Source organism: Xiphophorus hellerii, chromosome 7 (assembly GCF_003331165.1).
Source record: "Xiphophorus hellerii strain 12219 chromosome 7, Xiphophorus_hellerii-4.1, whole genome shotgun sequence".
NCBI lineage: Eukaryota > Metazoa > Chordata > Actinopteri > Cyprinodontiformes > Poeciliidae > Xiphophorus > Xiphophorus hellerii.
Window position 1 is genome coordinate 12,500,000 of NC_045678.1, and position 16,098 is coordinate 12,516,097.

At 37.6% G+C, this 16,098-nt stretch overlaps 1 protein-coding gene across 1 annotated transcript in view; it reads left to right on the top strand.

The window, feature by feature from the left end:
• The window catches only part of mgat4a (alpha-1,3-mannosyl-glycoprotein 4-beta-N-acetylglucosaminyltransferase A), a 34,150-nt gene that overhangs the window by 6,611 nt on the left and 11,441 nt on the right, over positions 1 to 16,098 (top strand). Inside the window, exons 2-6 of the mRNA XM_032567561.1 lie at positions 9,056 to 9,223; positions 9,929 to 10,069; positions 14,504 to 14,637; positions 14,746 to 14,792; positions 14,912 to 15,025. Coding sequence (XP_032423452.1) covers positions 9,056 to 9,223; positions 9,929 to 10,069; positions 14,504 to 14,637; positions 14,746 to 14,792; positions 14,912 to 15,025 — 604 coding nt within the window. The remainder of the gene's footprint in view (positions 1 to 9,055; positions 9,224 to 9,928; positions 10,070 to 14,503; positions 14,638 to 14,745; positions 14,793 to 14,911; positions 15,026 to 16,098) is intronic.

The window sequence follows — 16,098 nt, forward strand, 5'->3', positions numbered from 1 at the left end:
TTAAAGCTACATGGGAGGTGTTTATTTTGGTGTGGCAGGATGATGAGCGCACAGCTTAGATCATCGCTATTATGAGAAATGCACAGTGGACCTTTTCAATCCACTAATTCTTACAAGGCCTATAATAAAATGTCTTCTGGATGATTTACACGTAAGCTCATCTGCTCTAAGAAAGAATGTGTTTAATATGAGATTAAGGCTTTTTGTCTGATTTACAACAACAGGCAACTTCCTACTTGGAAATGCTACTTCACCCTTGCTTTCCTTGCCCATTTACAGCTCCCTTCGTTTTTCGTTTTCCTTCATCGCCACATCATTTTTAACACAATAGGCCAGAAATAGCTTATGTCATTGCAGCATAGGAGGCAACTGAGCCAGCAGATGCTGTTTGAAAGGGTAGCTCCATAAAATAGCTTGGGATAGTAAAGGATGTGGCTTGGATATGTTGTGCTGTCCTGTTTGTAGCCACTCACTGTTTGAGTGTGTGTCTCTGCGCACATTTAGAGTGGACAGTTTGAAACGGGGCAGCTTGCCAGCCAAATCCCAAGTGGCCTGGAGGCCAAAGAAGAGTGGAAGGAGTAAAGCTTAAAGAGTAAAGCTTGAGGATCCTGAGGTGCTATCTGTATAATGGAGAGGGAGAGGCCTCGAATGCTGACAAGGCAGGGGAGCAGTGAGGTGCAGACATACGCATTTGTCGTTGTCCAAAGCAGTTTTCCTCCATTTAAACGGATGTCGTCAGCTGTTAGTGAGTTAACAATCGTTATTGTTTGCCTCCTCATGCTTTCTGTTGGCTTCCTCTGTGCCACAGTGCTCTCCATTCATTTGAGCATTTTCCCTCTTTTACTTCTGAACAGCATTCCCAGACAGCACACAGTTTCCTTTCAGTCTGGGGAAGAGAGATGGCTGTTCTTTGCTTCTAGTAGTCCTCTGCTTTATTATGTGTCATGAGACTTCTCTTTATACTGGTATACACTTTGTTTGTTGCCTATTTGCATGCCAGCAAACATTGTGGCTGCTGGGCAATAAGACGATGATATAAAAAGACATTTCAATCCTCGAACATACTTAGAACTAAAATAAATTGTTCTGTGTGTCACAGGAAGTTGACATCATCTGTTTGATATCAACTCTTCGCTGAAGTTTGCTGTGAGCTTTGTGTCATAGTTACGTTTTCAGTTTGACCTCCATAGGCCCTTCTGGCTCACTGGTTGTCAAAGTCAGTCTTCAAATTTATCAATACCGTTTTTTTAAGCGGGAAGGTTAAAAAAATATGCATTCAGAAAGACGAGGACGTTTCTTTAAGCGATATGTATTTTTAGGATCAATATCTATGGAAAGAATAAACATGGAAATCATAACAGTTTATTAAAAAAGCCAAAGCAGAAATCCAGTTTTATATGAACTACTTGTTGCTTATACAATCATATTTGATAAATTAAAATACTCATTATTTATGTCACTCAATGCACTAAATGAAACATGTGTTGATTAATTACACACAGACTAATCTTTTAAAGCCTTTATTTATGTTATTTATGATGATTTTCCGCTGACAGCTAGTGACATATTTAAGATTAGAATATTACATCAGAACAATAAAAACACTGAAATGTGCATTTATCGAAAAGTATGTTTATTACCTGCATAAAGGTTATTTTTAATCTGACAAATGAGCTTCAGGAGAACACATTTGATGTGGCTGTACAAGAAAAGCAATTCTAACTCTGCTCAACTCTATACGGAAAAGATTAATAGAAATCTAAACTCTCTTTTGTACAAGAATTAATTTTGTCATCAAATATCTACCCCAGCTTATTTAATAAGCCAGGGTTGTACTCTAGAAAACATATTACAGCAGAAAAACCCTTTTGTTGAGGGGACCATTTTAAGAAAAAAAAAAGCTTGCTGTGGTCTCCTGAAGTAAGCAGGAGATAAAAGCCTGTGAAAACAATGTCAAAATCCTAAATCCAGGAAATCATTACAGACTGAAAGTTCTGATATCTAATAAGTACTTCAGTTGCATTTATTTTATATGAACTGTTCCCAATAATTGACAATAATTTCTCTAGAATACTGAAGGCAGTGCTGCTTTCCTTTCTTTACAAAAGAAATTCCTGGTAAGGTAACACAATTTGCCGTCTAGAAGTTTTTTTTTTTTTTTTTCCATGAACGTGGTACACATAGCTGCTCAGCTGAGGGGAACAAAACCCCACTGCCAACTAGTACTTGGCAGTGTTTTTGCAGAGCATCACCAGTATTTATGATGGCAGGGTGTGCATAGGAATCCTGACATTGTTGAAGTCCATTTTAAATATGACAGGACATTTACCCATTTTTTATTTTACTGCCAGCTTTTAAGAGATGCTAGACTTAAATAATATTTGATGTTTCATTATTTGAATGAAGCAAATCAGTCTATTTGTAACGTAGGCATCATATGATTTTCTGTTACTCAAGTTGTACCTTAGTACTTATGCTTTTTCTGATTATGATTTAGATTTATAAATGTCCTTGATGTGTGAAATCCAGATGGGGAAAATCAGTGAAGCAGTAGTGTGAGATGAATTGGTGGTAAAAAAGTTATTAAAAGATGGTACTCTAGAAAACATATTGCATCAGAAAAACCCTTCCGTTGAGGGGAACTTTAAAGAGAAAAAAAAAAAGCTTGTTGTGGTGGTAAAGTCAGAAAGGTGGAAGTAAGATGAACGGAATCATATGGTGTAACACACCGCTTGCTCTCCCACACAGAAAACCAGTCGACTGCTGGATCTTATCGTGACTTGCAGCACAGGAGAGGAAGAACATTGGGTGGTTTTCGGGGTAAAACAATGAGTCCATGGTGAGGAAGCAAAATTAAAACGCTGGGTGGGAAACCTGCCAAACGGGCAAATGAGCTCAGCTTTTCAGGCTCTTTCTCTCTTTGATCACTCGACCTTTTCGCTTTCATTTTATCAGTGAAATAAAAGGATGTAGAAGCCTCTCAAAAAAAGAGAGCTGGATAAAGGTGTGCGTTTTTCCCTGCAAATTACTCGAACCCGTTAGGGGAGTATCACATGCCGACTCATGGATTGATTTGCACTTCTTGTCAAGACAATACCTCCAAAAATCAATACTACTACTGTGTGCTCGTGCAGTATTAGTGATGTGTGTTTGGTAGCTTTTATTCTCTGCTGTGATGCAGACTGCATATACTGACAAGCAGGTTTAAACAGAGATCACAGTCATACTCCCCGATTTTTAGGCCAAATGAGAAGTTTTAAGTATTTAACCTCTGAGGAGTTTGAGGTATAGTGGATCAGAATAGACAGGTTTGTGAACATTTTTCTGCAAACATTAATGCCTTCTTTGCTTCCTTAGGATTTCACAGCCTGACAAAGTTTTCTTTTGTACATATAAGCTCTTCTCTAAAGCCACAAAGTCAGCAGGTGCACCACTCCCTATATGCACAATGCATGTAAAGTTGCTGTTCTCCAGTTGGAATGAGATTATTTGCTTTGGACACACTGTCAAATGATTGGTTTTATTGCACAAGAGGAACAAATTCTGTCATACATTTAGGGTAAATTAGCTACTATATGTTATCAAAACAGTTTCTAGTTTGCTGCTTTAGTTTGTCAAATATATTTTGCAATGTTGTATTACAAAAGGAAAATGTGGCAGAAATATAAACGAGGCCATTTTTTCCTCTATACCGTGTTATGCATGTAGTGAGTTTGCTGTTTTTAAGAATGGCGAGCAAAACGTAACTTTTGCTTAATGCCTTTCTGTTGCGTAACCAGAGATGTAACGGTGATATCTTTAGACGTCAGCAGATAAATCTACATCCAGTACTACGGTAGATATTTCTGTGTGTGTAATTGGGTTAAATTACCCCGCAAGCACACTTTCTGCTTCACAGTTTATGTTGAATCATCTGCATCACTGGTAATATTTAGCTGAGCCTGTGTTTTAAGACACTTTCTAAATCAGCTCATAAATCATCCGTTTTTCAGTATCGCTTTTATTTTAGCACACAGTCTTCACCTTCTTGTCCTTTATTCAGTAATTTCATATTTGTCGCGATGCTACTTGGGATCGATAGGTGATCAGTTGTGTGTTGAAAAGTGACAATGTGCTGGAAGTGTGAAACTTGGCTCCATCACCGACATCTGCACATTCTGTGCTGCACGTCTTCCACTTGTGTAGACATAAGACACAAATCCCACCTCAGCACTCATGAACTGTCTGTCAGCTCCTTGCCTCAGCAAGCTAGAATTAAGTGAAGGGCAGATTAGCAGTGCAGGCTTTGGATGAACAGATAAATAGCCTGATACAATATATATATATATATATATCTCACAAAAATAGCTATTTTGCTTTAGCTTTGAAATTCAGAAAGTTGTAGCTTAAGGTTATACATAGGGAAGCTAAGATTGTCTCTTTACCTTTTGTCATACTGAAAACAAGCTGTACCAAAAACAGCTATGTTGTTACTTGAAACATACTTATTTGTCTCAGAACTGTTTCACTTAAATATTAGTAATAATTATGATCTTGCCCTTAGCAATTCAGACAATTAACTTGATTTAAAAAATCTGCTGTATTCTGACAGCATATCACATGAAACACCTTTGTTTGTATATAGTCTTACTCAACAAGTACAGCTGCAAACTTCAATAAACTCATTTCTAACTCACTTTGATGATGATTTCACGTGAAGATATTTGCTGAAGCTCTAGGTTAACATTAGCATATTTGCTCTTTGTTTTGATGTGACTTAATAACCCTGCTTTTAATGTATTTCAATATGGCTCTCCAGTTATTTATGAACACAAAGCTTACAGAAAAGTAGTTCTGCTGACTCAGATGTACTGGGAGCTGCAGCAGCCAATACTGCCTTTCTTTCACTATGAAGATTACTGCTGAAAAAACACTTGCTTATCTCAACAAGGTGGAATGCAAATTTTGACAGGAACCTGGATGCCGATCATTTAAAGCATGTCTTGATCTGATCTGGAACATTCCTAACATCTCACGTAATGACTTTACTTTCTTTTCTTACTGCGGCTAAAAGTGAACTGATGTTTACGAATTATGAGCCTCAGATTAAGGAAGATAAAAGAGCTAAGCTTCCTGTTGTTTGTGACATCAAGCTCATATTTCTGCCATTACACAACACCTCAGGTGATGTTATTTTAAACTCTGAGCTTAGAAGCGCTATTCTTAAGATAAGAGCTGAATGGAGGTGGTGACTGAATTAACAGAGAAACCACATTAAGGCAAGATTATATGGGTTTGAGCAAACCTATTAAACGTCAAGGGGTAGCCTAAATTGACCTCACTGATTACAATACAATCAACCGAGCCCAGTGGGCCCTTTTATATCTCAACATGTGCAATAATTTGGTCTGACTTGTGAGTTTAAGATCCTCATGCTGATTTTGTGCTTCATTAAGAACAGTTTCCCCAGCCACTAGAGAAACCCTCAAATAAAAAAATAAAAAAAATCAATGCAGCAAACATCATGGAAATGCACGTACTATCCTCCATTAAATACAGATAGGCCTAATTAATGAGTCGGTGCATTCAGATGGCGGTGAGAAGTTTTACAAGAATTTAACATTTTTTGTTTTTGAGAGCAGCGCTTTCATCAAGTGTGGATGTGTGTGTGTCCAAGCCAGTGTATGCGACTTTGATTCAGCTCGTTCTAAAGGCTAGCTGCTGAGCATCCATTTGCATATCTGCCCCCTCATTCCTCCCACATGTCTTCAATAAAATATGCTGGCCAAAGGAATCAAAGCAAAATACAGCAGGAAAGAGTTTTTACAGTGTTATCCTGTTACAATCACATAATTTTTTAAAGATTTTATGTTGTAGTCAATATATTGTAGAGCTTTCTCTGACTGCAAGCGCAGCTGTAGGTCTTTGTGAAAAATCTCAATTGTATCTAGTGCTTAACTTTGACTAGACCATTCTAACACATGAATAATATGCTATGAACTTAACTATTCCATTTTAGCTCTGGCTGTAGCGTTAGTCGTGCTGCAACTGACAGTATAACAATCGATTATTCTGCCGTTTATTTTGACAATCAGATTAATCTGATAAAAAAAACGGACTTTCTTCAGATTTTTCATTTAACCACGCTAGCATTTTTTTTTTACACAATATTATTAATGCATTAAAATGCAAATAAATCAATTCCTTTTTAAATAAGTGAACATTTATTGCCTTAAGTGTACACTTGATCATTTGTAGCAAAGTCAAAAAACACTTCTAGCATAAATATAAAAAGCTCGGCCCTTTCTGCTTGAGGCTAATCTGGTAATTATTTTTTTGGATTAACCGATTAATAATTGGATAGCAAAAGGAGCTTAATGGATTTGTTTTTACTGAATTTGAACAAGGTGAAGATAACACTATGCCACTTGACGAGTTCTGGCTAAAACATTGTTGCAAACAAAGTTGTTTTTTTCCTCTTAAAAACAAATGTATGCTTTTTTGGTAAAGTTTTGACTTAATTACTGCTCTGAGGGTGGAGCTCTTTCAGCTTTTTTTGAGTCTGTATAATCCAGGTAATGATTAATCAATTACTAAATTAGTTAACGAGTGTTCCAGTTGTCGATTCATCATGATTAATTTGATTTGATTATTCTTCTCCAACTGGAAGGTGAACCGCTCCCTCGATCTCTAGAAGTAAACATCCTGTCTCTAACAGGTTGTTTATTTCACAATTACTTTTTATACAGTATACTGTAGCTTCAACATATAACACGCTACTTCCCCCCACTGTTGCCATGTAATACGTCTGTCCACAGTGAACTACTTCTTTGCCGTATTTTTGCCTCTTTTGCTTGCTTTCTGATCCGTTCTCACTGTAAGAGCGCAGGTGGAGCTTCATTTCAGCAGCATCCTACAATTAAAGGGTTGGGAGTGAAGATGAAAGTCTTGTATGCAGTTTGAAGTCGCCCTTTCCTTGAAGTCTGGGCCAAACGACAACATCTGTGTGAGTCTTAGAGACCGACATTCAGGGGTGAATAATAAGCTTCTGTGCAAAAAACAAACAAAAAAACCGAAGAAAACCAATGTTGTGACCACAGTGGGTGGACAATAGCTTATTTAAGAGAGTGCTGGTGAGGGAAAGATGAAGGGATCCAGAAGTTTGTTATTGTGACCACACTGTTAAAGGCCACTCTAAAGCTGAAAGAAGAAAGATCAGAGACTACCCAAACCCATATCACACCTTCTCAGCACGCACTGACAACCACAAGTCAGAGAGGATATTGCCCATCTGTATTTTCAGGTCAAGTTTATACTTCTAGTGCTGCTGGCTTCATAACTTTCATTGTTTTCAATCCTCTAAAGTTTCAGCAGCCTGCCATCTGGCCTTAAGCTGGTCCTTACTCAGCTATGCTTGCAAACACTGTGTAGGTGCATAGAGTCACTGTTCCTGTAGTTTGAGGAATAGCATTTTACAATGCAGTGACTCCTAACAATACAGGCTTCTACTAAAACCCCTCAAAACATGAAACACTTCAATGCTGAGTTTATCACAGATTGGCAGAAAAATTAGTCAAAAAATATGTTGTGGTCGACACCAACTTTCCTGCCGTTATAAACTTGCACACAACTATTCCTAGTTTTACACACCTCTATTTTTTAAAACCATTAACGGTGTTTTTAAAGTCTCACTCCCCATTTTTGTGTTTATAAGTTACACATTTTATATATCAGTCTGTGGATGCAAAAAAAGAAAAAAAGTTGTGCCACTCATGCCCTGAAGGAGGTTTTTGCTGCTTATTTCCATATTCAGTCAATAGGAATGGCTGCCCCACCCCCTGCCTGAAAGAAAATCTTGTAGAAAATCCTGTTTTGTGTTTCTTATTAAAACACTTTTCATGCAGCCAATAAATAGTTGTTCTTTGCTGTCGGAACAACCTTAGATTGAGACAAACATGAAAAGCGTAGCCTGTAAATTGGTCAAACCTGGACTAAAGTATTCTACAATGATTATGGTTGCATTAAAAACGGAGCGATCTATAGAAAATATGGGAGATCTTTTGTTCTTAATGCTGCATAACAAGTAGTTTTGTGCGAAGTGGGCTTTGTCTCCGGAGTGGGTGTGTGTTTGGAAAAAGAAGGAGCTCATACTGGATGCCTTTCATGACGCAACAGCTACCGTTAGCGTATACCCATTGTTTGCTGTTATACATGAACCTTGTGCAGAGTGACAGTCCAGATGGTCAGTGATATTCTGAAACGGGATTTTTTTTTAAAGCATGTACAACTTCTAAATTTCCAATGAAAGATGTGTGATTGGAGGAATGAGTCCTGTTAATGTCCTCTGCATGAGATTCCATTGTTTTTATGAGGTGAAACACTGGCCTAACAGACTGCAATGTCACATTGTTTATAATAGATATTCATTTGTTGCAACAGCTATGAGAAGACTGAAATGATGGCATCCTTTTTGTGAACATTGTGGGTCAGTTTTTGGAGATTTGTGAAACATTTATTTCTTGACTTTCTATGAAATTTGGCTCAATACAAGACGAAACACGACTAAGGTTTACCTTCTCGTCTTCAGAAATCCAGATCTCATTGTTCCATCTGTTATACTCTTGCACTCCTCTGCTCCTGCTGCTGCTCCCTTTCTCCAGTGCTCATAAAAAACATTCACCCATAATTCAACCAAAATCCAATTCAGCTTCTGTTTTTTTTTATACCCTGTTTATTCTAAAAATAAGATGTGTGCGCCTCCTCAAACTGAGTCTTAGATCTGGTTGTTGCATTCTGTTCTCCCTAAACTTCAACCGCTGTTGCATGAAATGCAGAGAAAAAATGCCCAGTTCACTCGGAGTTTGTCAAAACATAAACATAAATACATTTAGGATTGCAGGGCCAAACATCCAATAAATATTTAAATCAGGATTTGGAGCGGTTAGATACCCCAATACTGCTGAAAAACATGGTTTAAGTCTTTATGCCATGTTTTTCTCCTTTTCTTTTTTCCTCTTTGCAAGTTGTCACCTTTAAATGCATGACGTTTAATCCACGTATTTATTTGTCTTTATAGAGAAGCTGATGGCATACCAACGGGAGTTCCACGCTTTGAAAGAACGGCTTCGTGTTGCAGAACACAGGACTCTGCAGCGTTCGTCTGAGCTCAACCACATTCTCGAGCAGTTCAGACGGGCCATCGCCGAAACCAACGGCAGCAAAGATGCGCTCATTAACTTCTCAGGTAACCGAGGCCGACGCCTTGACAGGCATTGTTCTCAACATTGTTTTATTCCAATCCAGCATTCCTTCTTGTACTTCTGGTTATCTTTATGGATTTAATTATTATTTCATCACAATGGTGCGATTAAACATCTATTAAGTCAAATAAAATACATAAAACCCACTGAAAACAACTAATTGTCAGACTGACAGCAGTGAAACACACCTTAGATCTAATAAGTGAGAGATGGATTATCTTGTTGAACAAGATTCTTGTTATGGTGACGCACTAGCTAATTTGAAAAGCTTATTCATTAAAAGCATAAAGCTTTGATTGAAAGCTCACCAAAGTGGAATCAGTTTAATATCTCTTAAGCCTATTTGTAATGTGTATTTGTGACAGTTTGCACATTAATGTGTTTTGTTTTGCAGTTTACTTAAGTTTATTATTACTTAATTAGCTCTAATGGGGTTGATTAAAAGCATTCTTTTTTTTAAGTCATATATTAGTTATGACCAAATTTTACAGCGGACAGCTGAGAACTACATCACCAGCATTTTGCTTTCATCTAGCCTTCTGCTCTTTATCAGTCAGTAATGACTTATGTGATGTTTGGTTTCAATGGGATATCTGTCTAAACAATTTGGCCATGTGCTCATAAATCCTCTCCAGTTAGAGCTCTTAAAATAGCTCACCGTGAGCTGTTTTGTTCGTCCCTGTTTTCAGATGAGACACAGAAACTACTGAAGGAGCTCACAAACAAGAAAGCTCTCCAGGTGCCAAACATCTACCACCACCTGCCTCACCTCCTCAACAATGAGGGCAGCTTGCAGCCGGCAGTCCAAGTGGGTCTTGGACGCACAGGAGGTAAGATGTGGATTTATACATTTTGCTCACTCGGCATGAAGTTAACTTTGCCAACTTTTAATGGTACTTCCCCTTCACCCCCTTCTGTACAGCGAATGATTAACAAACACAGTAAAACCCTCCGACATCTTTATTACACCAGGGAGATCCTCAGGTCTCAACATGTTCTCAGGTTGTTACTTGTTCACAACAAGTGTCCTCTGAGGATTTAGCTTTCCACACGGATATTTACGTAAAACATAACTTATAATTAAAATTATAATTGTTTTCCTCTTATGTTCTTCCTAAAGAGCGTTGCAGCAAAACTTTACACTGATAACATAAACCGAATACAAGAACCTCTTAAAATTTATGATGCATTGAACCCTCCTGTGGAGTATTTTTTTCTCTCTCTTGCCTGCATCAGTGTTTTTTATGAGCCAGCAGTTCTGCACAATGTGTTTTTCTCCTAGTTGTTGGGATACTTTCCGTCTGTTTTCCATCTTTTTTGCTGCTGATTTAGTTTTTATCCTATAAGCTGCATCATACTCCATATGACCTCTTCTGCATTTAATTCCTAGTAAGAAGTGTCCTTATCTTGCTTTTCGTGCTTTATGTGTGCACTAGATTTAATGCTGAAATAAGCTTAAGGTTTAAATCATTCTAATGGCCCTGTCCCATATTTAATCATTAAAATTGAGAAAATTAAACAGACTCTAAACAGACAGCAAAATATCAAGTCAACTGTAGCTATTAATGAAAACAAAAGATGAAATCTCTATATCATTGTTAGCAGTTTTTTGCCGTAAGTAAAAGGCAGCCTTTTTAGGCTTTTTTTCCCTTTTACTTCCTGTCCGTAGATCAGGGACCTGAGATGTCACATGTCACTAAGGCTTAGCCTGACAAGATTTCTAGGAAGTACCTGGTAGTTGTCTTTCTTGTCTGACCAGGTGTACAAACACCTCTTATCAGCAATGTTTTAAGAGACTATTGCTTTCTTCAGAAGTGAAAAAGAATGCCAATTCACTGCAGCCCTTTGCATCAGTGCCATCAGCTTTCGTCTCTGAATTATGCTCAGTTGGGTTTATTGCAATGCACAAAGCGGAGCTACAGCTCCTGGGAAGCGATCTGTCATGGTGGCTCACAACTGCTGCCTGCAGATTTTCCCTAGCTTGTCTAATTAATTAAAATTTGAAGTTTTAAATGTAACAATATAGTCTTAGTTTTGTTTTTATTTCATTGTTCCTTTAATGTAGTTACACTGTTAACCAGGACATTTGACTGGTTGCACTAATCTACAAGGGATTAGTTTTTTTTATTGATGTGTGGCACTTTTTTTTTCACACCTTATCACTGTACCAGTAATGCTGGATACATGACATTGTTAGTTGCCACTGGCAACCCTTCCTTCAAGGTAAAAGCACTGCATCATAGAGCTTAGAAATCTCTATCTTGGATTTCTTGTTTCATTGCCAGTCTGTGAATGTTTGGCACTGGGTTATTTATAGCTGCACAATTCAGGATGCTATCCAACTCAAAATTTAACAATGCTGATGAAATAACAGTGGGTGGAGAGACTTCTGAGACAGATCTAGGTGGGCATTCATGTGCCTGCTCAGATATTCGTGGTCTCAGATGTTTTTCTCTATTTAAAAATATGTCAGAAAAAGGAAGACGTCACCCCACAGCCTTCAGTGTCTGCTCAGCGTGGAGACACTCAGATTGGACGACAGTTGGAGTTTCCAGTCCCATCACATGACTATTGTCATTCATTGGCTTCTCACTTACTAGTTCTGACAACTATGACTATGTTTGTGAGGACCCCAGATTTTTATCTCTCCTTTGGTGGGCAACTTCTTCGATCACAAGATCTCTATTCCACAGATTCTTTCTTCTGTTTTTAGAAGGAAACACTACAGCAGTGCTGTCAGCTGACAAACCTCATATTTGCATCTTTTGTGGTTTTGTTTTCTTATTTACATTTGAAATTTTCTGAGGTAAAACTTGTTTGGCCTGATGTTTGAGTTTCAGGATTTCAGGGACTGATGTGGCACAGAATGAATGGACAAAAGCACCACAGAACCGTACCTCTACAGTGTTTTACAAGCAAATCTAAAAACATGTTGGTTTGTTTATGGTATCCCTCAAACACTTTCACCTGACTCTTTCACAACACCAATACAAACTCTTCTTGGAGGCACTTTGGTTGTTGACAGATGAAACTAATAATATGATGATTCATATTTTAACAGTGCAATCACTATTGTGAAACCAGGTAGTGACAGCAATGCCTGTGGGTACGGTGAAGTAGCTCTTCCACCACAGCCCTCCTCACACCTGCTTGTCAGCTGAGTAAACTGACTTCCCTGCTCAAGAGCGTTAGAGTTCATTTTAATGCCTGTCATAACAGATGATTTAAAAAAATGTATTGACCAAACGGGAAGATGATGTCATGATTTGAAAGATGCAAACTCTGTTAGAAGTGCGTTTTTGTTCGTTGAAGATCTCTAGTATTTAAATTTAAACCTATATGGCAATGAGGTTTACTTAAGACAGTAAAAAAGAAAACATTTATTCTTTTTTATTAGTAACATTTTCCTTAAATAAATGCAAATCATTTCTGTTCCATCACCTAATGTAAAGTGTTGATAAAGTTTTTAAAATGAATGATATGCTACCACAAGGAAGGTGTATGGACTCCAAAGTTTATTAAAATACTTTTTACCGTTTATTGAGATGATTATATAAAAAGTAAGTGAAGATAAAAAAGTAAAATGTGTTGTTTTTAGGCTATAAAACCATTACTCTACGTAGTCAGTCAGCACAAATATGGCTTTTATACCAATAAATCTGCTATTTCTAGTTGAGTTACATTTAGCTGTGCAGTTGAGCTGCTGAATATTGTACAATAATTGTCACAATTCATGTTTTAAAATGTAAATGTGGCATTTTTAGGTTCAACACTTATTTTACCTGCTGTGTATGGTTTTACACTTGTATCTTTCTTTTGTTTGCTTGTTTTATTTTTCGTTCACACTTCTTGTCTCTTTTTATTTCACACTAAATAAATTGTATCCATGGTGTCTGAACTAAAAACAACACGTTCACACTCATTTCAGTAAATGATTGAACAACATTTTACAAAACACTAGAAACTGTACCAGTCACTTGTTTTTAGCGATCTGACAGAAACATGTAGCATTTTTTTCCCCTCCTCCTGCCTTCTGGTGGAGTGAAAAGGACAGCGGAGCGGGCAAGCTGATCAAGGGACGAGGGGCGGTGCAGTCCTGGAGTCAGTCCTGCTGCACATGCATGCATTATCCCTCATTCATTGTCTGCCATCCTCCCTGTCACTCTTGTCTTTTCTCCTTCCTCCCACATTCTCCTTTCATCCTCGACCTACTTTCTTGGTGGTGGGTGTCGCTATACAACATGGAGCTCAGTGTGAAAAACACAAAAGCAGAACTAGGACAGATTCTCCATGCTGCACAGATCACTCTAGAGAATTGCACCCCTTCTCAATCCGCTGTGCTGTTCACTCATGCTACACCTCAAGTTTTGTTGCCTGCTTTTACTTGGGCCCCATGTGTCCACTGAATCGGCGCAGTCAGCATGTTCCCCCTTTAACCGTCCTCCGCCTGCAACTATCACACACACAATCTCTCACACATTCCATATTCATATCTGCTGATTGCTGCCCCGATAAAGTAAGTCATGTAGAGCTGTTATCAGCTCTTAACCTTGGTTAACCTTTCCTAAGCTAAACATCGACCTTTATGTAAACCAGGCAAACTCTAGTGAAGCCTTTACCTCTGTGATTAAAGAGAGACCCACAATATTATTTATTTTTGAGTATTTGATTTGATGGATTGCTTTAGCTTGCTGTGAGGCAGCAGCTAACGAGCAACGTTTTATATATATATATATATATAAATATAAATATATATATATATATATATATATATATATATATATATATATATATATATATACTTTTTTTCAAAGTTTGTATAAGCTATAATGCCATAGCATTTTTCAAATAAAATATTGTCTTATTTTAAAATCTGAATATTGTCTTAATGTAGTTTAGAGTATATGAACCTTATTAGATACTTCTGTTAATTACATCTCCCAACCGCGCCCATTGAACCATATCCATACTGTCTCTCTCTCTGTGGGAAAACGGTGCTAATAATCAAAAATATTCCTGTTGAGTTATAATTGTATCTTGTGGCATTGTATCTTACAAACTCTTTCTATTTGTCATCCTTCTCTCTCCCATCTGCCAGTCTTGGCACAAATTGCATTTTTTTTGTGGATCTAGGTTGACTTAATCTGTTGTCGACTGTCTCACTCACGCTAAAGATTATTTGTTTTGGCCCACTCAGTTGTGATTAAAGTGCTACCCCTATGGTTCTTTCCTGTTTCTCACCTCGTGCTGTATCTTTTCCTCAGTTACCATGGTGATGGGGATCCCCACAGTGAAGCGAAAGGTGAAGTCGTATCTGTCAGAGACGCTACGTTCACTAATAGACAAGCTCTCACCAGAGGAAAAGCTTGACTGTGTCATCATTGTGTTTGTTGGGGAGGTGAGAACTTGAGTGGTAGTGTAATGCTTTTTCAGAGTCGAAGGAAAACGCAAACAAAAAAACCATACTGCGTGGGTGTAATGTTTCCTCCTGGTGTGATCTCTGCAGACGGACCTGGACTATGTTCACAGCGTGGTTGTTGGCCTCGAAAAAGAGTAAGTACACTTCTTTTTTTTCTGCAGACAGCTTTAAAGCTCAGAATACTAACATTTGTACACAGCAACCCACGGAAAGCTTCATGTCTTATCTGCGTCCAAACCGTTTCTGTCATTAGGTTCTCTACAGAGCTCAACTCCGGTTTGTTGGAGGTCATATCCCCACCAGCCGCCTATTATCCTGACCTGAACAACCTCAAAGAGACGTTTGGAGACTCCAAAGAAAGAGTCAGGTAAAAATGCTTTACACAAGTAACTAGACCTTAGTAGATATGTTACGTTAAGCAATATTACTGTATGTTAGGTCTAAATTACCTAAACACAGACACAAAGAAGAGACAAGAGTCAGAACTACGTTTTACCTTCAGGGAGAGCACAGTTGAAACCCAGTTACAGATTTCTACCTATGCTCTGAAGCTTCAACTGAGTCTTACCCTGCTTTTATTAGCATTAGGAACTCCCTAGTTACATGACAGCGTGCAGCTCTGAAGGGAGGGGGAAAAGAAAAACAGCTGCACACTCATATGAACATAACTCATTTATACGAACAAGGTAAGACTATAGATTTGCAGTTCCCCTGGACAATTGGCGCTGGAATGCCTCGTTCATGGTATCCTCCTTTTTCACTCCTCAGCAGGCCGCTTCCAGAGTTTCTGCAAACACTTTAAAACACTCAAAGCACTTCAAAACACTTAAAACACATCATTAAAATGTAAATGCAAAGGTAGATAAATGGATGATAATATAAAATAAAGGTAAAGCAAATAAATGATAATAAAAGATAATAAAATATAAAATACTTCCAACACTGTACATAAATCTTTTAAATTATTATGTAAACTATCAAAAAAAAATGTCTAAAGATTGAATTGTGTAACTTAAAAAAGGAAACAGACAATCTAAAGAAAATATTTGGTAATTATGCTTATACTTTAAGTAAAGTCTGTTAAAATTAAAATGACTGGGAACTGGTTAATAGCATAGTCAAGAATTTGATTTAAAGTTATTAATCAAACTTTTTGTTTAAAAATGTGAATATGTTGAACAAAATATCAACCCACTAACAAATGGTAAACAGATGTCTATCGATAATTCTGCTCCACTGCTACATGGAGAAAGTGGAACATTTTCTGAATAAGTAAACTGATTTAAATGTTTAAACTTTAATCAAAATTGAACTATTCTCCCAGAAGTTTAAAGAAAGGGCCACCTAATTCTCCACGTCAGTATGAAGCGTAGACTTTGAGAGAGGAACAAATAAACAGGGGGGAGCAATTTAAAGTCTCCAAATCACCTTAATATGTGA